Here is a 16,264-nt window from a genome sequence, read left to right as displayed (position 1 = left end):
GGAGCGCTTCAGGAAATTGTGCCAGAGCCTGGTCGACTTCTGGGAGTCGCTATTGATGGCTACAACTTCCGGTGCTGCCTCCCTTTACAATTCGTAAAGTTGTTTGGTGTGAGAGCGGCAAAGGTTCCGGGATGGGATAGTGCTTAAGACTTCCAATTCCCATTTTCAGTTGGGTGAAGTGGTTAGGGCTGAAGAGGGAAGGTTGGAGTCAAACAACTTAATTCAAATATCTGGGAACGATTTCGCGCTCCTCAAGACCTTCTGGAATTTGTAGTTCCACTCCAGGGACGGACTCGGCGACTGACAGCTGCCGGAAGTGAGGCTGCGCGGAATGGCCGCCGCTGCGACCATGGCGGCAGCTGCCCGAGAGCTGATGTTGCGGGCTGGGGCCTCAGATATGGAGGAGGAGGAGGGCCCGCTGGTGAGAACGCGGGGCTCTTTCTCTTACGGAGTCTTGTCCGGTCGTCCTCGAGTCAGAAAGGCCTGGGCTGGGTTTAGGCACAAGGGTGGGAGCTCGACTGCTACCGATGATGCTACCTGTTTGGCTTTCCATACCCCCTCCTTGGGACCCGACTTGAGTCTGAGCCGGAAACAGAGTGGCCAAGAGTCAATTTCCCAGAGGCACAATTTCAATTAATTTCCAGATTTGGGGGCAGGATGGAAAAGCAGTGTAGTGTAAAGGTTAAGAACATGGCTTCTATCGTCAGATTGGGTTCCAATTCCAGTTTTGCCACTTACACGCTGTGTGTCTTGGGGCAAGTTAACCAGTCTCTCGGTCGTGCTTTATACACATATAAGGTAAACGAAATAATAAGACGTACCATATAGATTGTTGATTATTATGGTGAGATGAATGAGTATATCAAGGGTGGCACCTGGCACGCAGGTAAAAGCTATGTGTTAGCTGACATTTCTAGAAAGGCTGGTGCTCCCCAGAGGGATTGTTGATAGAACACTTGAGATAGCAGGAGTCTGGAAAAGCCTGCATTCAACTGTAAGTTTTGCTCTGTCCTCTGCAACTCCTGATTTTTCCCATTGGGACACCTCTACTCTCTGTGGGTTGCCTGTTTCTTTGTCGTATTCCCTACCTATAAGCCCCAAGTAGTAGATTGGGTATAATGTGAAACTCTTGGAATTTTTTGACTCAGTACGTATGGCTCCCTAGTAAACTCCGGCCCGTCCTCCTCTCCCCTCTCCCACCATGCCATGAAGGTTTGCGGATTATCCCATTATATTTGTTCTCCCTATGTTCTTCCTGTGTCCTTTCCCATTAACTTGTCCCTCTCCAGGGGGGTGGTCCTGGTCTTCAGGAGCCATTGCAACTTGGAGAGTTGGACATCTCCTCTGATGAATTCATCCTGGATGAAGTGGATGGTAAGTGATAGAGGTGGATGCAGACTGCTTATGAGGATGTGAGAGGCAAGGGGGCTGGAAATAATACGGCTGGGATTGGTGGACAGATGTTCAGTTGGGGGAGAGGGAGCTGTGGAGCTGGACCCTTACGATAAACTTCTATTTCCAGTTCACATTCAGGCAAATCTGGAGGATGAATTAGTAAAGGAAGCTCTTAAAACGGTGAGGCTTTCGGCTATACTGATCTGCCCCTCCACTTACCCTCCCTTCAAATAATTAAAAAAGGAAACAGTCTCTTGGACTTACAATGTTACCCTGGTGTCTTATTCTCTAGTCCTGTGTTGATTCTGTCCCAGTGTCCCTTCACTGTGACTTTCTCCTAAGCTGCCATGTTTCTGTTCTCCCAGGGCGTGGATCTCCGACACTATTCAAAGCAGGTTGAGCTGGAGCTACAGCAGATTGAGCAGAAATCCATTCGGGATTGTATCCTCCAGTAGAGAAAAAGGGTGATGTTATTAAAATAGGGATTTTGTGAAGTATGGTGCAGGCAGCCTGGGGTGGGGGTGGGGGCTGACTCTTCTCTCTGAAGTTTCTGTCATCTCAGGGAGAAACTGGAGAGGTCCTGCAGGTCTGAGAATCTCCAACTTTATGGTGAGGCCCCTTGACTTTTTGTGGGTCAGATATCCAAGAGAGTGAGAACATAGCATCTCTGCACAACCAGATTACAGCCTGCGATGCTGTTCTTGAGGTTAGTAACCATGACCTGTGATCCCTAATAACCCTGAACCAGATCATGGTGTCTGGTGCCATTCTTTAGGTCATCAGCCTCAGATGGGGATAGTTAGATTCATTTTCAGGATGACCTCAGCAGCCTTTCTTGTTGTTACTGCCATAACTAATGTTGCTTGCCAGTGACCTTTGGGGTGCTTTTTACCTAATCACCTGCTACCCTCATGGACTGATACTGAAGACTTCAATAAACTTAGGTGGCCCATTTGTCCCCTACCTACCCTGTGGTGCTCCAGCAACATCTCTGTCCTCCCCCCAGCGCATGGAGCAGATGTTGGGAGCTTTTCAGAGTGACCTCAGCTCTATCAGCTCTGAGATCCGGACACTGCAGGAACAGTCAGGAGCCATGAACATTCGGCTTCGAAACCGCCAGGCAGTTCGGGGGAAACTTGGGGAACTTGTCGATGGTCTGATAGTGCCCTCTGCTCTGATCACGTGAGTTGCCAGTTTGAAGAGTCACAATGTCTGTAGCAGGTAGATGGGCTGGGGTGACCTACCTTACTTATTACGTGGGTCTCCTGGCTTCATGCCATCAGGTGCCTTCCAGAAACTGTTGGGTGGGTTGACAGCCCTTTCAATCTTGATGCATGCATTAGGCATCCAAGATTAGGAATCATCCAGGGTCAGGCATGTAGTGAGCAGTTTCAAGGCTTATGGGCATGGGAGCAGGGGGAGAGGTTCCAGGAACAGAAAACTTTGTATATGTATCCTGACTACATGATACAGTGTGAGAAGGGAGAGGAGACGGTGGATATAAGGGATACGGTTTGGGGTCTAGGGATGTCTGGGTCTCCCTCCTAACCCCTTCCACCCATCCCTGCTACCCAGGGCAATTCTGGAGGCCCCAGTGACAGAGCCCAGGTTCCTGGAACAGCTACAGGAACTGGATGCCAAGGCAGCTGCAGTCCGAGAGCAGGAGGCTAGAGGCACAGCAGCCTGTGCAGATGTCAGAGGCATACTCGACCGGCTCCGGGTCAAGGTGAGAGATGGGGATGATAGCCCAGAGATGATAATACTCTTCCTGACACCTTCAACTTAGATTTCCCTGGCAGCGTTCATTGTAGCTTTTCCCCAAAACTTCACCCTACCTTTACCTGGCAGAGCTCATCCTCACGTCTCTGGCTTCCCCTGAAAATTTAAAGAAATACTGAAGAGGTATTCTCTACCCTTCATCCTCCAATATTTAACATTTGGTACTTCCCCCACCACTTCCTGAACAGTAATAAGGTTGCAGCTTCATGCCCTGTGTTTGGTCCCCCGTGTCTAGGCAGTGACGAAGATCCGAGAATTCATCCTGCAGAAGATTTATTCCTTCAGAAAACCAATGACCAACTATCAGATCCCCCAGACGGCACTGCTGAAATACAGGTCACCACCTGAAGGAAGGGCTCAGGATGGCCTCTGAAGTATTGAGCAGCCCATTGTAGTGTCTGCTTTCTTGGGGAGGCAGGGATACTGACTCATCCCTGGCCCCTCCAGGTTCTTCTATCAGTTTCTATTGGGCAATGAACGAGCAACAGCAAAGGAGATCAGGGATGAATATGTGGAAACACTGAGCAAGATCTACCTGTCTTATTATCGCTCTTACCTGGGGCGGCTCATGAAGGTGCAGGTGAGGCCAGGGTGAGAGGCATTCCTAGGAACCTGGGCTGGGAAGAGGGACCACCTCTGGGCAAGGCTGGACAGTGGACAAAAATTTTTTATCACTATAGGAAGAGATGGTTACCAGTCCTCTTTTCTCTTTTTTCTAGTACGAGGAAGTGGCTGAGAAGGATGATCTAATGGGCGTGGAAGACACAGCAAAGAAAGATATCCTAGACCTGAGGAACCCACATACCAGCCCTTGACAGGGAGGGTACTTCCAGTTCAGCCTCAAAGGCATTGCTTCTTGCCTTTTTCTTTGTAACCAAAACCTTTGAGAATGTGATGAAGGCTATGGCCTTCCTCCCCAGAAAAAGGCACACATCATTTTGACACATGGTTTTGCATATGGTATCAGGGAGGATAGAAGCTCTCTGAAGCCCATTCACAAGTATCAGGTAGAGTGAGGTCCTGGTACTGGGAAGAAAGGACATCTAGGCTGTGTCTAGCTGCCTCCGGTCCCTGAAGGCACTGGGTCTCTGAGTCTGTCACAGTTGTGATCTTATTATTTTCCCTGACCCTTCACGATTCTTCTCGAAGCCTTCCCTCCGCAGCAGGAACACCATCTTCACCCTGGGGACTCGTGGCTCTGTCATCTCCCCCACTGAACTGGAGGCCCCCATCCTGGTGCCCCACACTGCACAGCGGGGAGAACAGAGGGTAGGAGAAGGAACAAGAGTCTGTCGCAAGGGGACGCTGAGCCTTGGGTGGGGGAGGCCAGACTGGACCACGCTGTAGGTCCCTGCATCAATTTCCTTAGAACTGGGAGTGGCCTTCTCAGGTCACCCGAGCGTTCTGTGATGCGAGGAGGGTTAAGACTGTTGACTTTGGGGCATATAGAGGGAGAGACTGGCTGAGGGGTGTGACATGTCATGAGGCAGGTTGTGGAGGTGAATGCACACATAAAAACGGCAGGTGGGGGTAGGTTCTTCTCTTGTGCCCCTTGTCCCCCCTCCTCCTTTCAGTACACATTCAGGTTGCTCTTTCTCAGTCTGCACTTGGGTCAGATGGGAAGGGCCTCCTGAGCTCTCATTACCCAGGCTCGCTGGTTTTCCAGCTCTGTCTCTGGGGAGTCAGTGTTGGGATCCATCCCTTCTGTTTCTCTTCTTTACCCCTCCCATCCTAGTATCCATTCGAGGCCCTCTTCCGCAGCCAGCACTACGCCCTCCTAGACAATTCCTGCCGTGAATATCTTTTCATCTGTGAATTCTTTGTTGTGTCTGGCTCGGCTGCACACGAGCTCTTCAATGCTGTCATGGGCCGTACACTCAGCATGACCCTGGTGAGATCCCCAGCTCCTGTGCCCTTAGATCTCTTTGTCATCAGTCCTCTTTAACACCCTAGTGGAGTCCTAGTTGTGGTGGTACTGAAACCAGGATTCCCTTATTCTAAAATGTCTAAACCTCGTACTCGCAGAGTATATGAAACCCTCAAAGTTTGGGGTCCTGAGGTTACCTCTACTACTGACCCACACTCAGGCAGTAACATCTGAAAACAGAGGGGCCCCCAGAATAGTGCTCAGCCCTGAATTCTGCTGTGATGGGCTTGTGATCATAGATCCTGATGGGCAAGGCAGCAGGACCATGTGAGTGGCCAGTGGACAGGGAAGGAGGGAGCATTTCCTGAGAGATCACACCTCTCCCTCCCTTCCTTCCAGTGCCACCTCCCCAGAGGAGCACATGCATTTGTCCATAGCCGCTGGGAATGACACAGTAACATTCTTTTCCAATCTTCTGTTTGTCCCTGAATCATAGAAACACCTGGAGTCCTATCTCACTGACTGCTACGATGCCATTGCTGTTTTTCTCTGTATCCACATTGTTCTCCGATTCCGCAACATTGCAGCGAAGAGGGATGTTCCTGCCCTGGACAGGTCACTGAGTTCTGGTCCTTGATGCCCACTGCCCTTGAACCCATAGTCTTACATGACCCTGCCCTGACCTTTGGACTGCTACTGACCTGATACCTGATTCTTACTCCCATTCATCTGCCTGGAGATAGTACTGCTTTCTGATTCACCTTTCATACCAGTCCTGCTTCCACCAGTCATCAGCTATTAATTGGGTTCCCCCCACAGAAACTCTTCCCCTGCCCCCCCCCCCCCATTTCTTACTGACTTCCTAAGTTTTTATTTTAATTCCAGTTAGCTAACATATAGCATTCTATTAGTGTCAGGTGCACAATATGGTCATTCAACAATTCCATACATGACCCACTGCTCCTCATGACCCCCCTGTTTCTTGCCAGCTGATCTCTGATTCTGATTAAGCCTGCAGGTACTGGGAGCAGGTGCTTGCCTTGCTCTGGCCACGGTTTGAGCTGATTCTAGAGATGAACGTCCAGAGTGTCCGAAGCACTGACCCTCAGCGCCTTGGGGGGCTGGATACTCGGCCCCACTATGTAAGACAGGACAAGGGTAACAAAGGGGTTCTGAAAGGCAGGGCTCTTAGCTTCACTGTGGGGTTGGCCAGGTGTCCAGTTGTATTGTGGGCCTAGCTGGATATTTGGGCACACTGTGTGAGGGGGCACTGTAGGAGTGCGCGTGAACTCAGGGTGAGCTGGGCACTGTTGGTTAGAGGGATGGGAGGTAGGAGTCATAAAGGTTAATTGGCTAGCTCCCAGGGACTCGGGCAGGGGGTTGGTGTGAGTTTTCTTCCTACTTTGTCTCCCCAAGATCACACGCCGATATGCAGAATTCTCCTCTGCTCTTGTCAGCATCAATCAGACAATTCCCAACGAGCGGACGATGCAGCTGCTGGGACAGCTACAGGTGAGGGCGGCCAGGACAGACTTCCCAGCAGCCCAGCTGCCGCAGCCACCTGAGTGTGAGGAGGGCCGTGCGCCCTTGCCTCCACTTGTGTCACCTCCTTCTTCTGACTTTTCCAGGTGGAAGTGGAGAATTTTGTCCTCCGAGTGGCAGCTGAGTTCTCCTCAAGGAAGGAGCAGCTGGTGTTCCTGATCAACAACTACGACATGATGCTGGGTGTGCTGATGGTACAGACACTGCTTCTCCCTTCCTCCCCACCCGGAGAGTGTGGCTTCCCCCACTGCTCTGTTAGCTCCCTGAGGACAGACATGATGTTGGTTTTGTTCCATGTTTTATTCTTGGCGTCTGGCACAGTGCCTGGCCAAGTACAGTAACTGCGGAAGGAAGGGGATATCCTGAAGTGAAGGGCTGCTTCTCCCCACACTTGAGATTTCCCTTTGTCATCCCTTAGGAGCGGGCTGCAGATGACAGCAAAGAGGTTGAGAGTTTCCAGCAGCTGCTCAATGCTCGGACGCAGGTAGGGGTGTGGGGAAGAAGAAAGGATGGTTTTGTGTGCTGTTTTCAGTTCTGTGTGTGTGTGTGTGTGTGTGTGTGTGTGTGTGTGTGTGTGTGTCTGTGTGTGTAGGATGTGGCAGTTAAAGGATTTTAGGTACACAGACTTGCAACTATTGGTCAGCTTTATTTTCTTTTGTATTTTGTTTTTATGATATATGTGCTCCTGAAGCCACTACATGCCTTGGCAATAACCAGCATCAAACACTGAATTCTTCCTCACTTCTCAGGGTCTCCCCTTGACCTATATGTTGTGTTTAGCATGTTCTTGCTTTTAAAAATATGTAACAGAAAAAAAATATATATATATATACGTATACACACACACACACACACACACACGTATATATATATGTATGTATGTATGTATGTATGGTAAGGCAATAATTAGTTTTGTTTTTTTTAAGTTTTTGTTTTTTATTTATTTTCTTTTTTGAAGTTGGCTCTACACCCAGTGTGGGGCTCAAACTCACAACCTGACACTGAGCCACCCAGGAGCCCCTGTGTATTTCTTTTCGATTTATAAAAGTTTTTTTGTATTAATTTTATTTATGAAACCAATGTTTTGATCATATAGTTTGTAGATATTTTCGGTGTTTTATCTTTTTATTTTTTTTTTATGTTGTCTTAAGATGGACATCTTAATTGTCCATCTTAATTGTCTTAATTGTCTTAAAATTAATCTTAATTTTAATATGATTGACTTTACTGATCTTTATTTTTCTGTCTTGTTAGAAATGTTGGGGCGCCTGGGTGGCTCAGTCGTTTAAGCGTCCAACTCTTGATCTCAGCCCAGGTCTTGATCTCGGGGTCATGAGTCAAGCCCTACATTGGGCTCTGTGCTGGGTGTGAAGTCTACTTTAAAAAAAAAAAAAAAAAGAAATCTTACATTATCCCAGGGTCAGAAAAATATTATACTACATTTTCCTGTTAATGTAGAATTTTGGTTTTTACGTTTAAGCCCTAAATTTACCTGGAATTGATTTTGTGTATGATGTGAGGTAGGAATCTAATTTAATATATTATGTATAGAAAATGATGGAACCAGAACTATAGAAAATCCCTTTCTTTCTCCATACACAGTGTGTGCTTCTGTCAGATAGCAAAATGTGTCTTTGTCTCTGTTCTTTTTTTTTTTTGATGTTTATTATTTTGAGAGAGAGAAAGCAGAGAAGGGGCAGAGAGAGAATCCCAAGCAGGCTCTGCACTGTCAGCACAGAGCCCAGCACGGGGCTTGATCTCACAAATCACGAGATCATGACCTGAGCCCAAATCTAGAGTCTGCCGCTTAACTGACTTGTGCCATCCAGGCACCCCTTGCCTGTCTATTCTATTCCATTGATCAATTTGTCTAACCTGCAATGCAGTTTTAATTATGGTGCTTTATAACGATGCAAACATGCTCTATGATTATGCAAATATTATGCTATATTATTACGCAAATTCTACCTTTTTTAGGAGTATGTTGAGTAGTGTTGACCTCTTGATTTTTCATATAAATTTTACAGTCAGCTTGTAAATTTTGACATTTAAAAAAGTCCGTTAAGGATTTTGATTGGAATTGCACTGATCAATTTGAATCAGTTTGGAAGAATTGATAGTTATGGTATTGAAACGTCTCATCCATGAACATGGGCTCCCCATTTTTAAGGATATTCTTTAATGTCTTTTTTTTTTTTTAACTTTTTGTTTTTAGTGTTTATTTATTTTGAGAGACAGAGAGAGACAGCAAGCAAGGGAGGGGCAGAGAGAAAGGAGAGAGAGAATTCCAAGCTGGCTCCAAGCTGCTAGTGCAGAGCCCATTGCAGGGCTTGATCTCACAAACTGTGAGACCATGACCTGCACCGAAATCAAGAGTTGGATGCTCAACCAACTGAGCCACCCAGGCGCCCCCTGTCTTTAATGTCTTTTCATAACCTTTTATAATTTTCAACACAAAGACATTGCAGATCTTTTGTCAGTTATTCCTAGGTAGGTGTAATATATAGATTTCATCCTACCAGGAGTAATTAAATCCTCTCTAATTCTCTGTGTTTAATTTCTTACATCTTTGATCTTTTACTGTTCTGGGTAGGACCTCTCTGACAATGTTGAACAGTTGAATAGAATAGTGTACAATAGTGAGAACCCCTGTCCTGTTCCTGATTTTAAAAGGAATGCTTTTATCACTTTCCCATTAGGAATAATGCTGCTGTGTTTTTGTAAATGCCGTTTATCAGGTTAAGAAAATTCCTTTCAATCCCTAGTGTACTGGGAGTTGTTACTATAGTTATTCCTATTAGGAATAAATCCACATTCAGGAATAATTACTAGGAGTACTAGGAATAATTGCTAACTTTTTTCCTTTCAAATTGTTCAGACTTCCTGATCTATTCTTTTAGAATTTGCCTTTTAAATAAACTTGTTACTTAAATATTATCATTTTTAAAAGAAATTTTCTTGTTGTTTGAATTGCCATGTAGAAATGCTCTTGAGGGTGCCTGGGTGGCTCAGTTGGGTAAGTGTCACACTCTTTTTTCTAATGTTTATTTATTTTTGAGAGAGAGACAGAGCACGAGCAGGGGAGGGGCAGAGAGAGAGAGGGAGACACAGAATCCAAAGCAGGCTCCAGGCTTTCAGCTGTCAGCACAGAGCCCGACGCAGGGCTGGATCTCACAAACCTCCAGATCATGACTTGAGCCGAAGTCAGACGCTTAACTGACTGAGCCACCCCGGTGCCCCAAGTGTCTGACTCTTGATTTCGGCTCACGTGATCTCCTGGTTTGTGGGATGGAGCCTCACATGGAGCTCTGTGCTGACAGAGCCTGTTTGGGATGCTCTCTTTCACTCTGTCCCTCCCCAGCTCACGTGCGCATGCTCTCTCTCTCTAAATAAATAGACAAATAAATAAACTTAAAAATGTATTTAAACAAAAAAGAAATGCTATTGATTTTTGTGTATCAACCATATACAAAGCCACCTCCTTAACTTTTTATTTCTAAACATTTCTGGAGGTAGTGTGTGTGTTTCTATGTAGATATGACAGATTTAGTTATTCCTTTCTAATCCTTAGGTCTTTAATTTCTTATGTCCTTATTCTCCTCCTGTACTGGCTAGTACCTCCACACAAAGCTGAATAGTTGAGTAGAAGTGATGACAGTGAGAACCCTTATCTTTTCTTAGTTTTAAAAGGAATGTTTTCATCATTTCCCCGATAAGGGTAACATTGCTGTAGGCTTTTTATAGTTACCCTTTCTCAGGTTGAGAAAATTCCTTTCAATCCCTAGCATGCCAAGAGTTATCATTAGTAGTTTTTCATTACCTATCAATAATTACTTCATTTTTAAAAATTCAAGCATAATTAACATACAGTGTTATATTAGTTTCAGGTGTACAATATAATGATTCAATACATGTCTCAGTGCTCATCAAGATAAGTGTACTTTGAACTTCCTTAATCTATTTCACCCTTCCCCCTACTCTCCATCCCTCTGGCAACCACGTTTGTTCTCTGTGTCTAAGAGTCTACTTTTTGGTTTGTCTCTTGTTTTGACTTTGTTTTGTTTCTTAAGTTCCACATATGTGTGAAATCACATATGGTATTTGCCTTTTTCTGACTGACTTATTTCAGCTAGCATTATACATTCAGGGTCCTTCCATGTTATTGCAAATGGCAGGATTTCATTTGTTTTTATGGCTGATATTCCATTGTATATTCCTTGTCCTTTCATCTGTTGATGGACACTTTGGTTATTTCCATATCTTGGCTGTTGTAAATAAGGCTGCGATAAATATAGGGGTGCATATTATCTTTTCAAATTAGTGTTTTTGTTTTCTTTGGATAAATAGCCAGTAGTGGAATTACTGGATCATATGGTAATTCTATTTTTAATTTTTTGAGGACCCTCCATACTGTTTTCTACAGTGGCTGCAACCAGTTTGCATTTCTACCAACAGTGCACAAGGGTTCATTTTTCTCTACATCCTCACCAACACTTTGGTGTTTAATTTGTAGTAGGCCAGAAATTACTGTTTATTAAAAGCATGAATGGGTGTTGAATTTTTAATCAAGAACGGCTTTTTCTGCAGTGGTTGAGGTAATTACATGGTTTTTCTTCTTTATCAGTTTTATGGTTTATGACATTTGTCGACTTTAGAATGTTAAACCTTGCCAGAGGCTTCTGGGTGGCTTGGTTGGTTAAGTGTCCGACTTCGGCTCAGGTCATAAATCTCACAGTTCGTGAGTTCAAACCCCATGTCGGACTCTGTGCTGACAGCTCAGAATCTGGAGCCTGCCTTGGATCTGTGTCTCCCTCTCTGTCTGCCCCTCCACCACTCATGCTCGTTCTCTCTCTCTCTCTCTCAAAAATAAATAAACATTAAAAAAAACTTAAGAAAAAAAAAAAAAGAAAAGAATGTTAAGGGCACCTGAGTGGCTCAGTTGGTTAAGCGTCCAACTTCAGCTCAGGTCATGATCTCACGGTTTGTGAGTTTGAGCCCCACATTGGGCTCTGTGCTGACAGCTTGGAGCCTGGAGCCTGCTTCGGATTCTGTGTCTCCTCCCTTTCTCTGCCCCTCCCCTGTTTGTGTTCTGTCTCTCAAAAATAAATAAACATTAAAAAATTAAAAAAAAAACAAGAATGTTAAACCATTCTGAACTTGATCTAATTCATTTAGAATTTTTGTTTCTTTGTCCATAGGTGATACTGGCCATTGATTTTCTTTCCTTGTACTGTCTTTGTATGGTTTTGGTACCAGAGTCATACTGGATTCGGAGGAGGAGGTAGAAAGGAAATATGCCTTCTTTCTTTCTATTCTGAAAGAGTTTAAGGTTGAAATGATCTCTTCCTTGAAAGTTTCATAGAACTTGCCAACAAAAGCATTTGCGAAGATTTAAAACAATGAAATTCCCTCAAAGTACCGCTTTTATTGAATTCTGTAGGTTTGAATATGTAGCATTTTTTTAAAAAAATTTTTTTAATGTTTATTTATTTTTGACACAGAGAGAGACAAAGCATGAGCAGGGGAGGGGCAGAGAGAGAGGGAGACACAGAATCCGAAGCAGCTCCAGGCTCTGAGCCGTCAGCACAGAGCCCGATGCGGGGCTCGAACCCACGAGCTGTGAGATCATGACCTGAGCCGAAGTCGGACGCTCAACCGACTGAGCCACCCAGGCGCCCCTGAATATGTAGTATTTTTGAAATAAGTCAGTTCTAAGAATTTTAATATTTCAATTATTTCTTCTTTAGATCCATGAGATTTTTGGAGGAGTATTTTAAAATTTCCAAAACTGTTTTTCTTATTTATCAAAGGTTTTTTTTTTTTTTTTTAAATTAATGTCTAACTTAATTACATTGTGGGTAGAGAATGTGGGGTTTTTTGATACTGAGTTTTGGAAATTTGTTTAGATTCACTTGTGGCCTAGTACATGATCAACTTTTATAAATGCTCCATGCATGGTTGAGAAGGATGTGTATTCTGTAATTGCTCAGTGTGGAGATCCAAGCTTTTTAATTGTATTGTTCAAATTATCTACATCTTTAATGATTTTTTTTTTTTGCGTGTACTTATCAGTAGTTGAAAGAGATGCTTTGAAATTTGTAGACTTGTCACTTTTTTACTGTAGTTCTATCAAATTTTGCTTTACATAGTTTTAGCTTATTTTATCTAAATTCTTAAAAGTTTAGAATCAGGGGGTGCCTGGGTGGCTTGGTTGGTTAAGCGTCTGACTTCGGCTCAGGTCATGATCTCACGGTCCGTGAGTTCAAGCCCCGCATCGGGTTCTGTGCTGACAGCTCAGAGCCTGGAGCCTGCTTCGGATTCTGTGTCTCCCTCTCTCTCTGCTCCTCCCCTGTTCATGCTCTGTCTCTCTCTGTCTCAAAAAAATAAATAAACGTTTAAAAAAAATTAAAAAAAAAAACAACTTAGAATCGGGGGGCACCTCACCAGCCCATTCCTAATCTTGTTGAGTGGTCATCTTTGTGTCTATATTTTTAGCTTCTTTGAATGTTTCATACAGAATGCACAACCACTGTATATCTGATAGTTCTGATGTTGGCAATCTTTGCAGGTCTAAGTCCATTGCTTACTATCTATACTGATTCTTATGGTAGTTTTTCCTTTCTTATGTGTCTGATGATCTTTGAGTTGATTGCCTGATCTTATGATCAGGGGGAGTCATATGGGCCTAAAATGGGATTGAGGATATTTTCCTTTTTTCAGTAATTTTATTTTTTAATTAATTATTTTTTTGAGATTGAGAGAGAGAGAGGAGAGGGAACACATGAGCTGGGGAGAGGGGCAGAGGGAGAGAGAGAGAATCTTAAGCAGGCTCCACACTCAGCATGGAGCCTGATGCAGGGCTTGATGCCCATGCCCCTGAGATCATGACCTGAGCCAAAATCAAGAGTCGGAAGCTCAACTGACTGAGCCACCCAGGCACCCTGAGGATATTTTCTTTCAAGAGGATTTGTCTCTGCCTTTGTAATAGCTGAAAGACACAATCCACTTGGATCTACATCAGTACCTCTTTGAGGTTCTCATGAGAGACCCAGGCTCTGCTTCTCCACCTGAGTCTGCCATCAGACTCCCTCCGTTTCCAGATAGCAGATTTGCTATGGCCATTTGCCTTCTGGTAGCCTTGCCTCTCCCAGCCACCCACCCCTCTGGTTCCGGCCCTGACCCCAATTTATTATTACTTTGCTTCCAGCTCAAGTTTAGTTTTTTGTTTTTTGTTTTTGAAGAAGGGGATCCTTGGAGATTTCCCCTACCCCTGAGACCAGTGGTGTCTTAAAGTATATAACTTGCTCTGGGAGTGTTCTGAGGACCCGGTCAGTCATGATCCGCAAGGAAAGGTGCTGACACCAGGGCCACTTGACCCTGTGTATATGTGTATTTCTACAGGAATTCATTGAAGAGTTGCTGTCTCCCCCTTTTGGAGGTCTGGTGGCATTTGTGAAGGAAGCGGAGGCTTTGATTGAGCGTGGACAGGCTGAGCGGCTTCGAGGGGAAGAAGGTATGAGGATGATGTGGTAGTGGTGGGTTCAGTGATAAGGTGAATGGAAAAGAAAAACGAGAGGGTGCAGATCCCATGAGGAGGGTAGAGTAGGAAAATGGGGTTGGATGCCGAGGAAGGCTGTGCCTGGGGGAGGACTTTGGGACAAAGATCACCCTAGCCAAGTCCTTCTCTGACACCCTCTCTCTTTCCTCCTGCCATCAGCCCGGGTTACTCAGCTGATCCGTGGCTTTGGTAGTTCCTGGAAATCATCAGTGGAGTCTCTGAGTCAGGATGTAATGCGGAGTTTCACCAACTTCAGAAATGGGACCAGTATCATCCAGGTGACTTACAACTCCCAGCCCTCACTTTGCCCCACTCTGTCACTAGTTGTTTTCCCTCTCTTTTCCCTGGGCTTGTATCATCCAAGTGACCCTTGATCGTCAACTACCAGCATGCCCAGAATTCTGGATGAGCCCTAGCCTGATTCCTAACATCATCTTTAGCACCACCCCACATGATCCTTCCATGACTTTCTCTGACCAGGGAGCTTTGACCCAGCTGATCCAGCTCTATCATCGGTTCCACCGTGTGCTCTCTCAGCCCCAGCTCCGAGCTCTCCCTGCCAGAGCTGAGCTCATCAACATTCATCATCTAATGGTGGAGCTCAAGAAGCACAAGCCCAACTTCTGATGTCTCGGACCCTGGGATCCACCGGCCTTCTCCATGGACTTCTGTACCCTATCCCAGACTCTTCTTCACCTGGGGTTTCCTTTCCAGTTCTCCCTCTGCCTCCCAGGTCCTTGACATGCCTCACCCTGCCTTCATTCCCCGGACCCTGCCTTATCAGGATAAGCTGAATTTCCTTGTTTTCAGGTTCCCAGGACCACTTCCCCCTGGCCTTCCAAAACACCTTTATCATTTTCCCTATTTCATTCACCATCCTTCCCCCACACACATACACCCAAGTTTTCTTTCCCCAGTAAAACCTTCACTGCCTTGGTCTCTGGTTTACTCAACTCTTGTCACCATGTCCTGAGTCACAAAAGCCTCAGCTCTTGGAATTGGTGGCAAAGTGAAACTGCCTCCAAGTCATTGATTCCTCTCCCCTGGCCCTACCCCCAGTGTTTTGTTTTTTGTAGCTTTTTTTTTTTTTTTAATATTTATTTTTGAGAGAGTGTAAGTGTGGGAGGGGCAGAGGTGGGGGGACAGAGGATCCAAGCGGGCTGTGCACTGACAGCAGCAACCCGATGCAGGGCTTGAACTCACGAACCAAGAGAACATGACTGAGCCACCCAGGTGCCCCTTTTCTATGGCTTTTTGACCTAAGATCTCAGCAACTTGAACACTAACCAATCCCCTCCTGGCTTGAGAGTTACTCCAAGGTCGGTTTGCAGAAAACAATAAATATTTAATATGACATAACACACTTTTCCCATTTCCTTCCTCTTTCCTCCTTGGGCCTTCAAGTGGCCCCATCTCTGTTCCAGGGTCACCTTTCCTCTCAGGCTACCTCCTGGGCTTACCTCCCTTCTGATGGGTGTCCATAAGGAAGAGGTACTGGTAGTAAACTTTTTTTTTTTTTAATTTTTTAACCTTTATTTACTTTTGATATGGAGACAGAGTGCAAGCGGGGGAAGGGCAGAGAGAGAGGGAGACACAGAATCTGAAGCAGGCTCCAGGCTCCTAGCTGTCAACAGAGCCTGACGGGACTCGAACTCACCAACTGTGAGATCATGAGCTGAGCCAAAGTTGGATGCCTAACCAATTAAACCACCCAGGCACCCCCCCCCCCCCCAGATAATAAACTCTTCACTGCTTCAGGCCAAAGAAGTGGTGGCATTTCTATTATGGTTATTATTTCTATGGTTACTATTTCATGAGTAACCAGCCTGGTGGAGGAAGGTGGTCCCTGTTTAAAATGGCCAATGCATCAAGTGCTGGGAACATGGCTGTGCAGCCTCTGGCACTGTCCTACGGCTGCCTTGGTTCCCCACTACGGTCTGTCCTTGCATCCCTGCCCCCAAACTGACCCTGGGACTGTGTCCTTTCCTTGAACATCAGCTTTTGAGCTCCTCTGGTTCTGGCTGGCACAACCCTTGATGGAGGGCTGTAGCACCTACACCACTGAGGCAGGTGTAGGACAGGTCTGCAGTGTGTCTGTCTCATCCATTTCTATGTTTGACTTG

General features: G+C 45.5%; 1 protein-coding gene across 2 annotated transcripts; it reads left to right on the top strand.

Annotated features, from left to right (window-relative positions):
- Window positions 1-9: 9 nt before the first annotated feature.
- Window positions 10-15,262, top strand: VPS52 (VPS52 subunit of GARP complex). Of its 2 annotated transcripts, XM_007093225.3 has the most exons (20): window positions 10-421; window positions 1,290-1,374; window positions 1,523-1,575; window positions 1,761-1,836; window positions 2,034-2,101; window positions 2,402-2,577; window positions 2,971-3,121; window positions 3,410-3,510; window positions 3,622-3,754; window positions 3,894-3,951; window positions 4,310-4,443; window positions 4,910-5,065; window positions 5,538-5,656; window positions 6,060-6,183; window positions 6,458-6,553; window positions 6,670-6,777; window positions 7,002-7,067; window positions 13,985-14,096; window positions 14,301-14,419; window positions 14,622-15,262. In XM_007093225.3, exons 1-20 carry the CDS (start codon window positions 332-334, stop codon window positions 14,766-14,768), a joined length of 2,172 nt encoding a protein of 723 aa, XP_007093287.2. In that variant the 5' UTR covers window positions 10-331; the 3' UTR covers window positions 14,769-15,262. The 2 variants fall into 2 exon arrangements, with proteins under 2 accessions (XP_007093287.2, XP_042842049.1); XM_042986115.1 differs by lacking the exons at window positions 10-421; window positions 1,290-1,374; window positions 1,523-1,575 and having other exon boundaries at window positions 1,824-1,836; window positions 2,029-2,101.
- Window positions 15,263-16,264: the final 1,002 nt, after the last annotated feature.

The sequence above is a fragment of the Panthera tigris genome, chromosome B2 (assembly GCF_018350195.1).
Source record: "Panthera tigris isolate Pti1 chromosome B2, P.tigris_Pti1_mat1.1, whole genome shotgun sequence".
Lineage (NCBI taxonomy): Eukaryota > Metazoa > Chordata > Mammalia > Carnivora > Felidae > Panthera > Panthera tigris.
This window is presented reverse-complemented; position numbering and strand designations above follow the sequence as displayed.

Coding starts and splice junctions, on each gene's coding strand:
- VPS52 (XM_007093225.3), top strand. CDS start 332: ATGGCCGCCGCTGCGACCATGGCGGCAGCTGCCCGAGAGCTGATGTTG. Junction 1,375..1,522: donor CATCCTGGATGAAGTGGATG/GTAAGTGATAGA, acceptor TTCTATTTCCAG/TTCACATTCAGGCAAATCTG. Junction 7,068..13,984: donor TGCTCAATGCTCGGACGCAG/GTAGGGGTGTGG, acceptor GTATTTCTACAG/GAATTCATTGAAGAGTTGCT.